Consider the following 14763-nt stretch of genomic DNA (forward strand, 5'->3'; position numbering starts at 1 on the left):
CCAAACACATAGATACCTCTGTCCCACTGTACATCTTCCTCCAGACTCCTTGGATTGTAAAAATAAAAGTCATATGGCTTTGAGTTACTTTTTTTTTTTTTTCCTATTTTCTCCTTCACAGATTTCCTGCAGGATAAGAACACAGAAAAAAAAAAAAAAAAAAAAAAAAAGCCAAAAAAAAAGCCCAACTGAAGTAAGGCCAAGATCAAGGGGAGAGAATCTCTTGAGTGCTGCAGTGTTCATAATGAACTGGCTTTCCACCAGCCCTAAAAACAAAACCAGTTGGGAAGTACAGCATCCTCTCTTTGAAGATAAATAAACAAAGGTTTAACCATTTAACAGTTTGGGCACCCTGGATAAATCCCTGTGTTGTCATCCCCTCATTTGCTTAGCAGATGTCAATCCAGAATGCTCCAAACAGCTGCTAGAGGATTTGACGTGGTGCAACTGCTGTATCTCAGCTCTGGTGAGCATTTTTGTTACTGCTGCTAAGAGGTGTGGGTTTGCTCATGCAGTGCTGGCATCCCTCACTGCCACCCACTGCCCAGGAAGTCTTCAGCTTGGATTTTCCAAAGAGCTGTCCATGCCCTGGTTGATTGTGGACACAGGGAGTTAAATGAGATTTATCATGAGCGTAAAGACTTTGCATGATCTCACATCAAGCCTTTGCCTGTAACAACTGCTCCCGGTCATCAGGTCAGTTGTGTTTGACCTTCCAGAGTCACATTTCCTGCCAAAAACTGTGAAAGGGGATAAGACACCAGGCATTTCCCAGCAGGCAAGGAAGTTCAACAAAACGCTCAGGCTTTTGCACGCCTGGTAACTGCTGGATTGAACCAGATCCCTTCCAGCCAGGCTGCTTGGGTGGAAGGGCTGCTCTAAATAATTTATGCAGCTTCACACCTCCAGGAGCACTTGTTGTTGCTGCTTTACGTCCATGCAAGCCCATCTGCCTGGAAGGAAGACAGGGAGCTGGTGGGAGCAGAGTCCCAGAGCCCAAGGCTGATTCCCCCCCTTCAGCCCTATCCTGCCTCATTAAAAAAATCCTCAGGCAATCTCTAGGGCTGCTGGTGAGGGGAGGGATGGAAAACAGGGGCCAGGAGGGAAGAGCAGCTGTGGTACTCAATGGCAGACTTAATTCATAGTGGGGCAACACGAGGCATATTGGATAAATATATCCAATAATAACAATGTTGCTTTATCCACCCAAAGACAGAGGAAGACACAAGAAACAGCAGCAGTTCCAGGCAGAGAGAGGAGAACCCCAAGGGACTGTCCTCCTGGGGTCCACAGGGTTACATGTCAGCTCCAGCCCTCAGATCCAGTGGGGCTGGGGCAGGCTCCCAGGAACTTTATAAGCCAAATGGCTGGGTCTCAGCAGGATTCCTGAACTCAGAGAAACTGCAGATTGGCACTGGTTGAGCATCTGACCTCAGTTACCCTCTGGGGCAAGGTGCTTTGGGGAGGGATTCCTGCTCCACATTGCACGCCCTAATGTAAAGCCATGTATTTGAGGCTAGAGCACAGCATGTCCCGAGCTGGGTGAACCAGGCCAGCACGGAGACTCCCAGTCACTGCTGGCATCTGCTGGGATCTTTCATGTTCCCTTCTGTTATTTTTATGAAGAAGTATCTTTCATGCAATCTGTGCAGAGCTCGTGGTACTACACGTACAGCCAGCTCCCCTGTGCCAGCCTTGGCTTCCCTCTGCCTCCGCCTTCCCCGGCTTCACCCTTTCCCTGCCCTGCCAGGTCCTTCCCAAAACCTCCTCCAACACCAACGGGCATCATGTGGGGGGTCCTGATGGAGAAGAGAAGCCCCTTACAGGTCAGTTGAGGAGGGTTTGCTGGTGGCCACCTACACCCACAGCTGCAGCCTGGCCAGCCCAGCCCTGGGACGATGTCGCTGAAGGAGGGACACGATGTCAGGATCTGCTGCTCCTCTGAGCCCCAGGGCTCAGGCTGCAGTGGCACCAGGAGAAGGGACAAACCTGCAGGAGACTTCTCACTCTGTGACTGTCGTGGGAAGGCGTGAGCAGGCAGGCCAAACCTCCCTCAGCATCTTCCTTTTCAGTGGGACCCCCACAAGTCTCTCTCCTCTCTGCTGATCCTCTAAGGATGGGCTTCTACATTTAAGCCAAATTTCAGGGTACTTCTAAGCTAACAAGCAGGCAGAGCTCATTTTCTAACCCTAAAGCAGGTGGCATGATGCACACAGATGAATTCTCCTCCTCTCAAAAACCTGGGGTGGGGGGAGGGTTTCATCCATCCCAACTCCTGTAACAGGTCCCTGACCTGCACTATCCCAATTTTCATGCAGGCACTGCTGGGAGAGCAGCTATTGGTACAGGACTGGCCAGGGAATGGACTAATGATTAAACACCAAGACAGGTTCATGCCCTGGCCCAGTGAACTGAATGGCACAGGTATCACCTCTATGTCTGTGTTGCTCAGGGTGACCTGGCCAGCCCATGCACCAAAGCTTCTGCTTCCCCAGAAGTGCTCACTAGTTGTTTACTCCATCTGTGGCCACCACAGTCCCTGCTGGGCACGAACACAGCCTGGTGCCCACGATCACACACCTTGATGAGAGGACAGAAACAACACCTCACTTTGTACTGCCTCTCTTGGAGGTCTACATTCAAATCCCCTCAGTGTGCTAGCAGGGGTTAGATGCTGCTGCACATGGGTCCAGGCACCCATGAAAACCTGGTACCAGAACTGCAGTGGCAATTCTCTAAGGTGAAAGTCCTGCTCTTCCCATGGCCACTCAGCATGGACCTGACCAGTGTTAGCTCCTGGTCTGGAGAGGGCTGGTGGGCACATGATGCCAAGGCTCAGCAGCCTGGTTTGCCACCATGGAAAAAAAAAGAAAAATAGAAATAAATAAAGCTCTTGGCAAGTGTTTCCACTGAAATTGTCGTTCTGGGATAGGGTGGTTCAGAAAGTGGTGGATAATGTTCTGAAATATGTTTCCTCCAAGTAAATAAAAACAACCCTCAGTTATCTGAAAATGCAGAACCCAAAGAGTTTTTAGCCAAAGTTTCCTGGCACTCAGCTGAACATTTGCAGATGCTGGTAACCAAGAGACTGGAACATTTTATACTTCCCCCCCCCAAAAAAGGGGGGAGGGGATTTCTACTGAAAAAGTTTATGGGGGAAAAAAAAATAGAAAATATTGACTTTGCATAAGGTTTTTCAGGGACACGGAGTGAAGACGTTTTCTGCCCAGCTGGAGCAAAAATAGCCAAAGCTTCTCCAGAACATCTACCCTCCTTCCAGTGTCTTTGTGCCAGCAACATGCAGTTTTATTACTTTTTGCTGCTGCTAACATGGCAGAGTCAGCAGAAAACCATGAGACACCTCAGAAACTCTGAGAATGTGACCTTGAAGCACCTCTTTCTAGACAGTCACTTCCAATCTCCTTTTAAATGTGGTTTCAAGAGAAAAGATGAATTGAGTGAAGAGCCTTTCTAGAGAGCAAACCCCTCTGATGACAGCAGATGCTGTCACACTGTGAAACACCCCGCAACCCCAAGGGAAGAACAGTTTCTCCTGCAGAAATCCCAGCCCCTCAGGTTGCCTTTTGATTGTCCACCAAGCTGAGTGAAATCCCTAGTTCAGGGAACCACAACACAGGACCAGCTCTGTCTGTCTAACGCTTGACTTTCCATTTTGAGCTCTCCCTCTCAGGTCACTGGAGTTTCTACCCAGCTGCTGGATGACCCAGTTCAGACTCAGGAGGTGAAAAACTGAATCTGCTGGATTGTGAACACCTCCTAAGCAGAGCTGCAGTAGCTTCATACAGACCCCAGGTAACTCCAAAGAGAGGTCAGTGTGCTGTTACCATGCAGAGGGTTTGTGGTAACCTCTGGTCAAACTAAGAGCAAGACTGATGGTCTGCATAGGAAAAATCAGAGGGATGACTATAGCATGGGTTGGTTACCTTTGCTACCTACAGCACTGAGGACACTGGTTTGGGTGCATTAGCAACCAACATGCAGACCCTCTGGAAGATCCCAACATCAGCACACTCTGCATCCTACAACTGGTGCTGCCCAGGCCACCTGCTCCATTGCTTAGATTAAACCCGCATGTTACATTCATTCCTCCACTCTGCTACTTAGGCCATTTCCTCAAAATCCATCTGTACCTCAGGCTCTCACCCTTGCAGAACTGATACAAGGCAGATGAAGGAGGAGGTTTTATCTACATGATGTCCTTCAAGGCAGTGACATCTCACAGTCAGTGATGCAGACCTAGTCAGGGACTCTCTTGGTATTCCAGCAGCTCCAAAACAGTAAGGAAAGGCCAAGGCATGGCATTAAAACTTAGTAGAAAAGTCTAACTTTGCAAGAACTGATCTCGCTGGCACAGCTACACGTGGGATCAATTCTGCCCAGCACGCCCCGTTCACACGTCAGTGACAGCTCCTGGTGCCACAGCTCCTCACTGGCTTACATTAACAGCTTCACAAGTGCCAACAAGGAGCAGCAGAGACGTTTTGCACACGCACAGTCTCTGCTGAGGCTCTGTGCCCTGCCACGTATGTGTGTGTGCATTTCATTCAGAGCCATCCAGTGACTCTGCCAGGCTCTGGGCAAACTCCCGAGAGCTGTGTGATCTAGAAAAAAAGACACCACAACAGAATAAGACATCCCTGGCACCTCCAAACACCAGGACCAGAGAGAGCTCTCATACATGTGCCACCCACTCCTGGCTTCAGTAAGAGCCTGGGTATGGCTGCACAGGGCTCATATTGGACCCACCCTAGAAGAACGTTTCCTAAATATCATTGATCTCAGATGCAGCAAAACACAGGAGATCTTCTCAAGGTAGCACAGGCTATGATGCAGAGAAAGGGCAAATCCTTGGAGAAAAATGCTCTTTTGTTGCACAAGGAGTTTGGAAGCATTTACTGGCATGTAAGTACAGAGGATCTTTAGACAATGAAGTATATCTTCATGGATATTTGCACAGGACAGCCCCACATTAGTCAAGGCTTCTGATGCTGTCGTTTCTACAGTTGTTGAACAAATGTATGAAACAACAGGGATCTGTAAAAATCACCCCGTAACCAGCACCCACAAATGCAGCAGAGTACATTCACTGTCTGACAAGATCATTCATCCTGCCCATAGGTTGCAATGTGACTAATTATAACCCTGCTATACAGTCCTGTGGGCTGCTTTACCAGTTCTGCACAAGGCACCCTGCTCTCTATAAAACCCTACAAGGTTGCTCACACAAAAGGTCCTACAGACAGCTTACCAAAAGTACTTGCCACTTCAAAAAGCTTGCAGTATTTTATAAAGCAAGAAAAGCATAAACTCTAGCACAGAAAACCAAAGAAAAGACCACACAAGGATACAAACAACCTCCAGTCCCTGCAGGGCTGCAAGAGGCAACCAGGCATTTGCCAGCCTGGCTTCAGAGGCTGCAGGTATCAACTCCCAGCTCCTTGGAAGGAAGGAGATGCTCCCTTCCATCTGAAATGTGACCACTACAAAACACTGCACACACCCATTCTCCTGAGAAACCACAAAAGCAACTAATACAGACTTCATTTCACCAACAAGAACAGCCAGGTGGCACAGAGACACGTATTTGGTCTTCATATAGTGAGACTGATCTCCCTTCAGGAGCTAAGGAACCTGAATCACCTGCATCACTCTGCTAATGAGGAAAGGGGGAGAGTTGCCCAGAGAACAAGAGCAAATGGTTAAAAGAAAAAATGTCAAGGTGTGAAAATGACTTGGCTTCCTATAGATTCTCACTCTTCACTTCGATGAAGCTCAGTAGCTTCAAATTCAGTGGAGATTTCTATGACTGCATTTTCTCCCCAAAATTACACCTCAGATCCCCTGCTCTTCTCAGCTTTCAAGCCCAACAAGACTCCTTGCTTAGCACAACCTTGTCCATCCTGTGAAGCCCATGGAGTCTTTTCCTCAAGCTGAAGATAAGCAGCAACTCCACTGAACTTCTGGATGGGAGACATCAGGGTGGCCATTCAGACTGTGGCTGGAAAGGGTTGTGGCAGGAAAGACAAAGAGGATGGTGGCCCACCTTGTAACAGCACGAAACACCCTGCAGAGCGTTTCACTGACCTGTCGAGTATTTCCGCGTCCTCTCAGAGTCCTTGTACAGGGATCCCATTATATCACCCATGGATCTGGAGATCCTCATTTCATGCTGTTTGCTGTTGTTTGGCTGGAGGAGCTGGCAATCAGACAAAGGGAATGGTCAGACTCTGCCAGAGCCCTTGCAGACTTACCATGTGAAACCCTGCATTTGGCTCCCCATGACCATATTACCCAAGGACCATGAAAAAAAAAAAGACACGTATGCAATCTAGACTGATCCAAAAGTCATTCAGAAACAATTCACATCCATTATTAAAATACTCTAATAAGATAAAATTGTGCTCTGCTTGCTAATGATAAATACAGGTATTTGATACAAAAGGCTATTCTCACACTGCATTATTTCCAGATAGACTGATCCCTGCCCTGAACCCAGGTTTGCAGTCCCAAAATCAGAACTTCTTCTCCAGGTTCCTCTGCAACAGAGGAGAGGAGCAGAAGAGAGAGGAGGATCAGAGTCTCTCCTATGGAAGACAGATAAGGGGGAAAGCAAGGAAATTATAATTCAGCTGGTAACTTCAATGGTAGTGGCCAAGTTTTACTAAAACATGCTACAGTGCATTTTGATTTAGTGGTAATTTTATGTATGACCCTGGAACCAGATGTTCTTGTGTGGTTACGTGCTACAGAAAGAGTCTGACCTGCTCTCAAAGACATGCAAGAATCTACCTGGCTGCTCAGCTCTAAGTAGTTAACTTGCAATGCTGCAATGTTCCTGCACTTGCTAGGGCAGATTGGCTCATTTCTGCCCAGGATTTAGGAAATCCTGCTTGATGGCTGAGTTTTCCCCTGGGACTCTGTTCCCTGCACCTTTTGAGAGCCTCTCAAAAGTGGAGAAGTGCCAGGAGCTGTGAGCACCAGCGGTATCTTAAGGACAAGCACTGAGTTTCAAGATTCCCAGCCTCTCCAGCACTTCTAGGAAATATATGGAAGAAACAGAGTTGCAACATCTGTAAATCCCTTGCTTTGCAGCCTGTGCTTGGGGCAGCACGGCATGTGCTTGGCAAGACACTCTGAGCAGGGGAGGTCAAGCTAACGGGCTTAGCTGCAAATCCACCGAGCTCAGGAAAAACAAATAAATAAATAATGGGGAGGAGGGAGAGGGAAAGACAGCTCTGCAGGAGGCTGAAGGAATCTCCAGTTTGCTCTCTCTGGCCTTGAGCACGGCCAGCACCACATGGAGGGAACAGTCCCCACACTGCCACCCAGCATGGCGAGGGCCAGGGCATCACCCTCCGTTTGGAGAACACAGAGAGGTGACAGCACCCCCAGGCAGAAAGCACAAGGGCTTCAACCTCGTTTGAGAATCAGCAGGTTATTTAACCCCTCACAGGTTGCAGGAGGAGCCAGAGGGAGCTGAGCTCAGCCGCTGGGCTGCCACCACGGGAGGATTTCCGAGCAGCTGAGGCAGAGCAGGGCTGTGACCCCCTCCTGACCAGCTTGCCCTCTGCACTGTCAGAAGGGTCGTTTCCACTCCCCTGCACAATAACAAGGCCCCCTCACTCTGGACACAGAAGAGCAGAGAAGGTGAAGGGCTCACGTTCGCTTTCTTTGGAGCGCTCACAAGGATTCGCAGGCTCTTCAGGGAAGGGCTCAGCTCCAGCTGCTCCACCGCTTTGTCCAAATCTTCCTGGGATTTCAGCGGGATCAGGAGCTGGAAGGGATCGAACAAACACCAGAGCATGGCAGTGTCACACTTGTTTGGTAAACAGAGGAAGCCAGATCCTTGCAGTGAGCAGCCTGGGAACTGGGGGACGAGGAAGGAACCCCAGCAGGCGGATGGAAAACAGAGCCCCCGTGCCCTCCAGCTTGCTGAGCTCTAACGTTTTCTTCCAAGTTCCCATCTACCAAGAACAGACACAAAAAAAAAGCACAACAAAAAACATCTGCAAGGAGAGAGCTTAAAGGTCACATCACCAATTCAGCTAGTGGGAAGAGGAGACGGGTTGAGACGAAACCTTATGCTTGCTGCCTGCTATTCTGGGGCTGCTCTGATCTTGGAGTTTATAGGCAAGACCTGCTGCTACCCAGCCCCAAAACAGCCCCACACATCCCTCCCAAGTTTCCCCCTGGAAAGACTGTAGTGCAGTGGTGCTCCAAGAAAGCAGTGAGCTGCACCCAAGGATTCACTCAGGTAGAACCTCAGGGGCCTTCCCTACTTCTGCAACTGGCATAGTCTGCTTAATGTTTGGGAACATCTAACAATTAAGAGTCTCTTCTCTTTTGATGTGAAAGGTGTACACTGCTCTCCCTTCAAGAACCACTTCTTCGACTCCCAGCAAGACAAACTCAGCTTCTGCTTTTTATAAGGTAAATACAACAGAGAGCTACACAGTACCCTGCCTATCAGGCAGCTAAAGGTCCTGATGTTTTCCAGCTAAGTGGCAGACTATTGCCCTCATACCTCCAGAGGGAATTTAGCCCTCCTGACATTGCTGTGTGGTGAACCAAGTCCTGCAGGCAGCCTGAAAAACTTCCAACACCCAACACAGCTGCACTTCAGAGGGGCTCTATGGCCTTCTGCAGCCCTGGGGCAAAACTAAAAACACACCTTTTCGCCCCTCATCCAGGGGCATTCTGCCTGATCTCATAAAAAGCAGACCTCAGCCTCTGTAGGTTTCTGTGGGCACTGGATCCAACTTGTGCCTGTGCCAAAGGACACAGCAGTTCCACCTACCAAAGGAACTGAGTGGCCACAGCTCTCAGTAGGCTCCCACTGGTCTTACTGGGAGCCACAGCTCCCCAGAACTTCTGAAAGGCAACTCAGCCCTCTGGATGATCAGGGTTCATGCCACCAGCCACAGCAAATGCACCTCAGAATGACCACTCCAGAAAACGACATTCAAAACCTGCCTATGTCTGCCTGTTTGATCCCAGGGTGTTGCCACGGGTTTGGCTGTTGGCCCTGCAGACAAATACACCTCAGACTGTGTGCACTGAGGCTAGGACTCTGGAGATGACCAGGTCAAGGGAAAGTTGTGGGCCTTGGCCAAGAGAGATGAGGTTTCACCTCAGTAAACTGCTACAAGTCACCTCCTTCACCCAAGAATCACAGCCTGAGCCTGTCAAGCTCTATCTTAGGTGTCTGTGTGGCTGCTGTCTCTGCAGTGTCACCAACTAACTCAAGGTTTGGATTAAGTTCCTCCTCTCTCACGTGATAGGAAAGTTATCCTTCACCTCCATTTTGCAGACAGGGAACCCAGCCATATGCAGGCCACCTATTTCATATGATGAACATCATGCTTAACAAGAAAGCCAAGCTCCTGCAGCTGTGGTCCTGAGCTCACACACACCTCAGGCACTTAGCTTTGAGATCCTAAAAGCCAGGTCTGCAAAAGGACACTGCAATAGCCAACTTTACTGCAACTCTTACAAGGACCCCTGCAGCTTCCATGGGAGAGTTAGACATCCAGAAGTGGGATTAAGAGGTGAGAAAAGGAATTGCTGGAAGCAGTGATAACTGCTGAGCAAAGCCAAGGCCATTTCTCAAAAGAAACTCCAGGTTAACTTAGGAGTGCTCTTCCAGTGTAAGGTATGCAAAGGTGGTTGAGAAATGTCTACCAAAAGATGGAGAAAGATCCTCCAGAGCAAAGCATTTAACAGATTCCCCCAGGAAGAGGAATAACCCAGTTGTGCATTCCTTGTCTGAAAAGTTATTTAGTTATTTGTGTGTAGGAAAAAGATTCTAACAGAAACTCTTGAGAAAGCCTTGCCTCAGGATGTCCTGCAGGCTGTTGAGGAAGGTCCTTGAGTTCTCAACCAAACCAGATGGGGAAAGTTCAGGAAAGTGTCCCTTACCTCCCAAGCAAGGGACTTAACCAGCTGTGAGGTTTACAGAGAACACCAACACCATTCTTGTCTGGGCTGGGCCTCACAAGTGAGGCTGGAAACAGATTCCCAGTCTGGGACAGGGCTTGGACACGAATGAAAGGAAAGTACTCACCGGGTAGATATCAACTATTCAGGGCTTTCAGTAAATCCATGGAGTAAACTGTTAGCCTATGGTTAAACTTTGGGATCTGAATTAATCACCCGAGGTTACAGCAGATATCAGACAAAGATGGTATTGAATACACCTCCCAAATGCTTTGCAGCTGTTCTCAGGCAGTCTGTTTCCTTAAGCAGTAAAGCTACAGAGACATTATCTGCTTAACCCTCTTGAAGTTCACAAGGGCTGCACAGGTGCATGAAGCAGACAAGCCTTCTCTCCTACACTCACCCAACCAGAAAGGAGAACCCTGTTCCCCCTCATTTCACCACCAAGCAGAATGTGACTCCGAACCGTAAGCACAGTCCCATGGCTCACCCCTCTCTTTACTGAGCTCCTCACAAGTTTTCAGAGCAATCACTCAGCTGCTGTTGAACAGAATGTTCTTCAGGTCACTCTGTCTCACTCCAATATCTCTACATTAACACATCTGCCTGCTTCAGAGGAGCCAAAAACATCAGGCAGAAATTGCCCTCCTGTAGAAGGGACTGGAGCCAGTATTTAACTTGGCTTTACCTATTACCCACATCTGGCAAGTAGATTTTGCTCCATTTGGCTTCCAGTCTGTGGCACATATGGATATTAGGAACAGATATCTACTAGGCATGAAACTAAATATAGACTCATGCAGAACCACAGAACTAATTGCCAGGGTACATTTCCAGTAACTGGGTTTATTCTAACAGAGTGAGTATCTGTGATGAACAGCAAAGTTTACCTACACAGAAGTTTCACTAAACAAAGATTAGATTTGCTTCTTGCTTTTAAACTGTATAGTCCCCTGGAGCCTCATGTTTTAAGTATGGGACTTCATGGTCAGTTCACTGCAGTCTAAGAAAGGGAGTGCAAAGGGTGAGTTTTCACTGACTACAACAGTAATGCAAGACCTCACTCTGTAAGACACTACAGAAAGCCAAAGAATAGTAGGAAACAGGGTTGGGGAAAAATCTGAGAGGTCAATTAGTTCATCTTCCTGCCCAGTGCAGGACCAACTGGCATCAACAATTCTCGACAAATGTTTGTTAAATACACTTTGAAACACTTCTCCCCCCCACCTCAGAATGGAGCTTCTACCACTTGCCTAACCTTTAACTCTCCCTAACCTTTTGAAATGATGCTGAGGAACAGCCTCAGAGGAGATATGCCAGGAGAGGTCAGAAAGGAACCGGTGGCACACCGAGGTTCTGTGTTCTGCCCCAGGTCACATCACAAGCTGGTGATGGAGATGGGACAAATGACAAGGTAACACTTTGTCACACCTGGAGCAGCTGTTCAGCAGTGCATGCAGATCCAATTCAGACAGAGCATTTGCTGCAGAAGCCAATCTTTCAATCCATAACACCATGCCGTGTTGTCCATGCCCAGGCAAGGTTTTGATGAGCCCAGCCTAGGACTAACATGTAGACATGCCCCATCTGGTACACCCATGGCCAGGCCCTACTCTTATCTATACCAGCCCAAGCTCACTGATTCCATGGTCCCACCAGGATGTGATTCATGTGTACCCCTGCTCCACCCAGCTGGCATGCTCATCTCCCTGATCCTGGCTTCAGGACTCCTGCCTCACCAGGACAGGGACTGCCACTTAGTGAGCTTTTGTAAAGGCCTGGTGACCTCAGTGTCATTTTGGGCTACCAGGTGCTACTGCAAGAGCAACAATTACTGCACAGTTCCATTTGGGAGTGAAGAAAGAGTGAAACATTCAACTGTAGTGAGTCTGTGTCCAGGGTACCTCTGAGACTTGCAGTCATGAGACTAAAAAACCTGACCCAGAACATGCCAAGAGCCAGATGGCAGGGTGTCACCATGTGGACATGTAGGCTCTCCCCAAAAAGGTCAATCTGCCTGTTTATAGTGTTTCCACAACAACTCTGAATTGCTACTGCTCAGACCTTTCCCAAAAGTGTGGGTTTTCACAAGGAGGAATTTCCATGTGTAGGAAAGCAAACCACTGAAGCTCCTTTTCAACCCTAAGAAGTTTAGAGTACCCAAAGGCCTGCTCCCAATCCTGCTCTGTGCTGTGCACATGCCCAGGAACACAGACTCTAACATGGGATAAAATGCATTATTTAAGCTTCTGTTTGCCATTGCTGGGGGAAAAAAAAAAAGTCCCTCTTCCAGTGGAAAGAAACCTGGAATGAAATGAGTCACTTCTGGAGAATTCAATGGCAGGCTTTTCCCGGGAGGGCTGTCAGAGAATGACCAAGATTAGAAACCTGACCACATTCAAAGCCAAAACCCTGCAGACACTTTCGTATCATGAGGTACCTATTATAAAAGAATAACAATCTTTTTGTGGAGCAAATCTCCATTGAAACAAAAGGAAGGCACAAAAAAAAGAGAAAGGGGGGGATGAAAGAGAGAGAAAGCTCTCTTCATGACGTGCCTCTCTATTCACACATTAATGAAAGGCTGTTCAGTCATTTGCAATTAATACTTGAACAAGCAATTTGCCAGGACAGAGCCAAAAGAATTGGTATTTAAAAGCCTATTGATTCATTATCTGGTCCTCTTCTCCTTCCCAAAGCCAAACCCACCTTAAGAGTTCAGTGGCCCCAGCTGTCTGCCCAGTCCATGGCAAGATGCCCCACAGGGAAACCCTGAGCACACAGAACCAGATGCCAGGGATTGCTCCCTTCAAGGAAAAGGCCCTCATCAGTACCCTCCTTTCAGACACAGTGCTGGGCTCAAAGAAGAAGCTGGAAAACCACAGTGGCCTGTGTCATAAAGAAGGTTGGAGAAAAACTGTCTTCAAGCCTTAAAACACAAGGATCACAGAAGGAAGGTTTCTTGGCTGCCTTTATGTGCCCACAGGACCTGCTAGGGGAACCTGCAGTGCTCCAGATTCCACTGCAGACCTAACCACAAGAATATGCACATGGTCCTGGGGTGGAACAAAGTCAGTGCTAGACAAAAGTACACTCTGTTAGCAGCACTGTCCCTCATGCTCTGCACTTCACCATGCTTCTACAGCTGTCCCCAAGATGGGAAGCTTCACATCCAACCCAGACATGCAGCAGCCTACAGTCACCTAACATGGCCCTCAGGACAGCCAACAGACAGACAAACTGTGAAAGTCAGTCTTGTTGTGATGGGGAGATGCCTAACACTGCTGACTGAACAGCTGAACTGACAATCTGTCTCCATCAGGGATGTCATGGAAGCTCCATCCCTGGAAGTGTTGAAGGGCAGGTTGGATGGGGCTCTGAGCAACCCTCACGCAGGGAGGTTGGAACTAGATGGTCTTTAAGGTCCCTTCCAGTCAAACCATTCTATGATATGACATAGATATCAATTACTTAATTCCTTACCTTGAGTTAGGGGGATTTTTTGTTTTGTTTTGTTCTGAGGGGGAGGACAATGTTCTTATCTCACCATTTAACAGGCTATAACTGAAATAATTTTGAGAAGGGGAGAGTCTGACTTTGAGCCTGAGAATCCATCTGAGCTGTGCCCAGACAACAGCTCTTGTACGCTTAATACCTGGGAACCATATCATTATTCTTCTTCACATTCACTTACAACACTAAATTAGGGCCTCAAGAACAAACGACTGCTCAATTCTGAAGTGGGTACCTAAACACCCCAAAATTAGCAGTAAGGAGAAGAGTACCTCATTGTTCACACAGACTAAGTCCATTGTCTGTCCAAAAGCATCCGTGACCTTCTGCACCACTTCTTTGAATCTGACTGGTCTTGCAAACTGGATAATCCTGTATACACAAACAAGTACAACAACAGTCTCAATTTAATAGAAGCATACTGGAATTTGGGATCAGACTGACAATTCAGAAGAAAGGATCTGTATTCTTCTATCACAAAGCATAAAGCTGCTCTTTGCTTTTAGACTCCTAAGAAATGCTACTCATCTGCTATGCCCAAGAGGAAACTTGATCTACCTTGCAAGAACACCTACCAAAAACCCTAGTGCAGCTCTTCTGCTCTTCCCCTTGCTGTGAGGTACAGATGGAAAAGAAGAAAGCCCAGGAGCCCTCCACTGGAGAAGACCCAGAGTCAGGCACTGGTCAGTGATGTATCACCTCCATTTTCAGCCAGTGGCTCTGAGTAGGGAGGAAGGATGAAAGAACTGTGCAGTTTGGTGGCATCCTATGACTCTCCTGTACATGCAGCAGCTCTATGGGTACATATCAGCAGGTTCAGTCTAGCCCTGTGGTGACATTACTTAAATTTACTTTGGCTTTAACATGCAACTTGGACCATCAGCCTGCAAGTTTCCAGCCCTGTGTCCTGCCCTGCTGCAGTCACCAAGCAGAGGTGATTCCATGAAAATGTCAAGCAGGGAAGGGCAGGCAAGCTTTAACTCCCAGCTCTATTTTTATGGGACTCGTGCCCAAAATCTGGTTATCTTAAGTAAGTGTCGTAGGCTGCTAATCAAATAACATATTTCTGTACAGTTGCAGCTCAGCTGTGGTTCAGCAGGGCTCAAGAATTAAAAAAAGGATCCAAGCGTGCACCCCATGTCCTTGGGAAGAGGCATTTAATGACTTCCAGCTTGGAAACACTTTGCCTGCATGCAAATCCCAGGAGGTACTTGTGGCAAACGGGATGACAAGGCAAGGCTCTTGGATATAAAACTGTAGTTGATTTCAGGGAGATGAATCCTGCTGTGAGCT

The 14763-nt window shown here is 47.9% G+C and overlaps 1 protein-coding gene across 5 annotated transcripts in view; it reads right to left on the reverse strand.

The window, feature by feature from the left end:
• The window catches only part of LOC127381833 (mitogen-activated protein kinase kinase kinase 3-like), an 81041-nt gene that overhangs the window by 18427 nt on the left and 47851 nt on the right, over positions 1-14763 (reverse strand). For 4 of the 5 annotated variants that reach the window (XM_051612672.1, XM_051612669.1, XM_051612667.1 and 1 more), the window contains 3 exons: positions 13743-13842; positions 7682-7795; positions 6106-6217 (listed from right to left, as the gene is read on the reverse strand). In XM_051612672.1, the coding sequence (XP_051468632.1) occupies positions 6106-6217; positions 7682-7795; positions 13743-13842 (326 nt within the window). The remainder of the gene's footprint in view (positions 1-6105; positions 6218-7681; positions 7796-13742; positions 13843-14763) is intronic. The other variant, XM_051612670.1, reaches the window with a different exon arrangement.

This window comes from Apus apus, chromosome 2, assembly GCF_020740795.1.
Source record: "Apus apus isolate bApuApu2 chromosome 2, bApuApu2.pri.cur, whole genome shotgun sequence".
Taxonomy (NCBI): Eukaryota; Metazoa; Chordata; class Aves; order Apodiformes; family Apodidae; genus Apus; species Apus apus.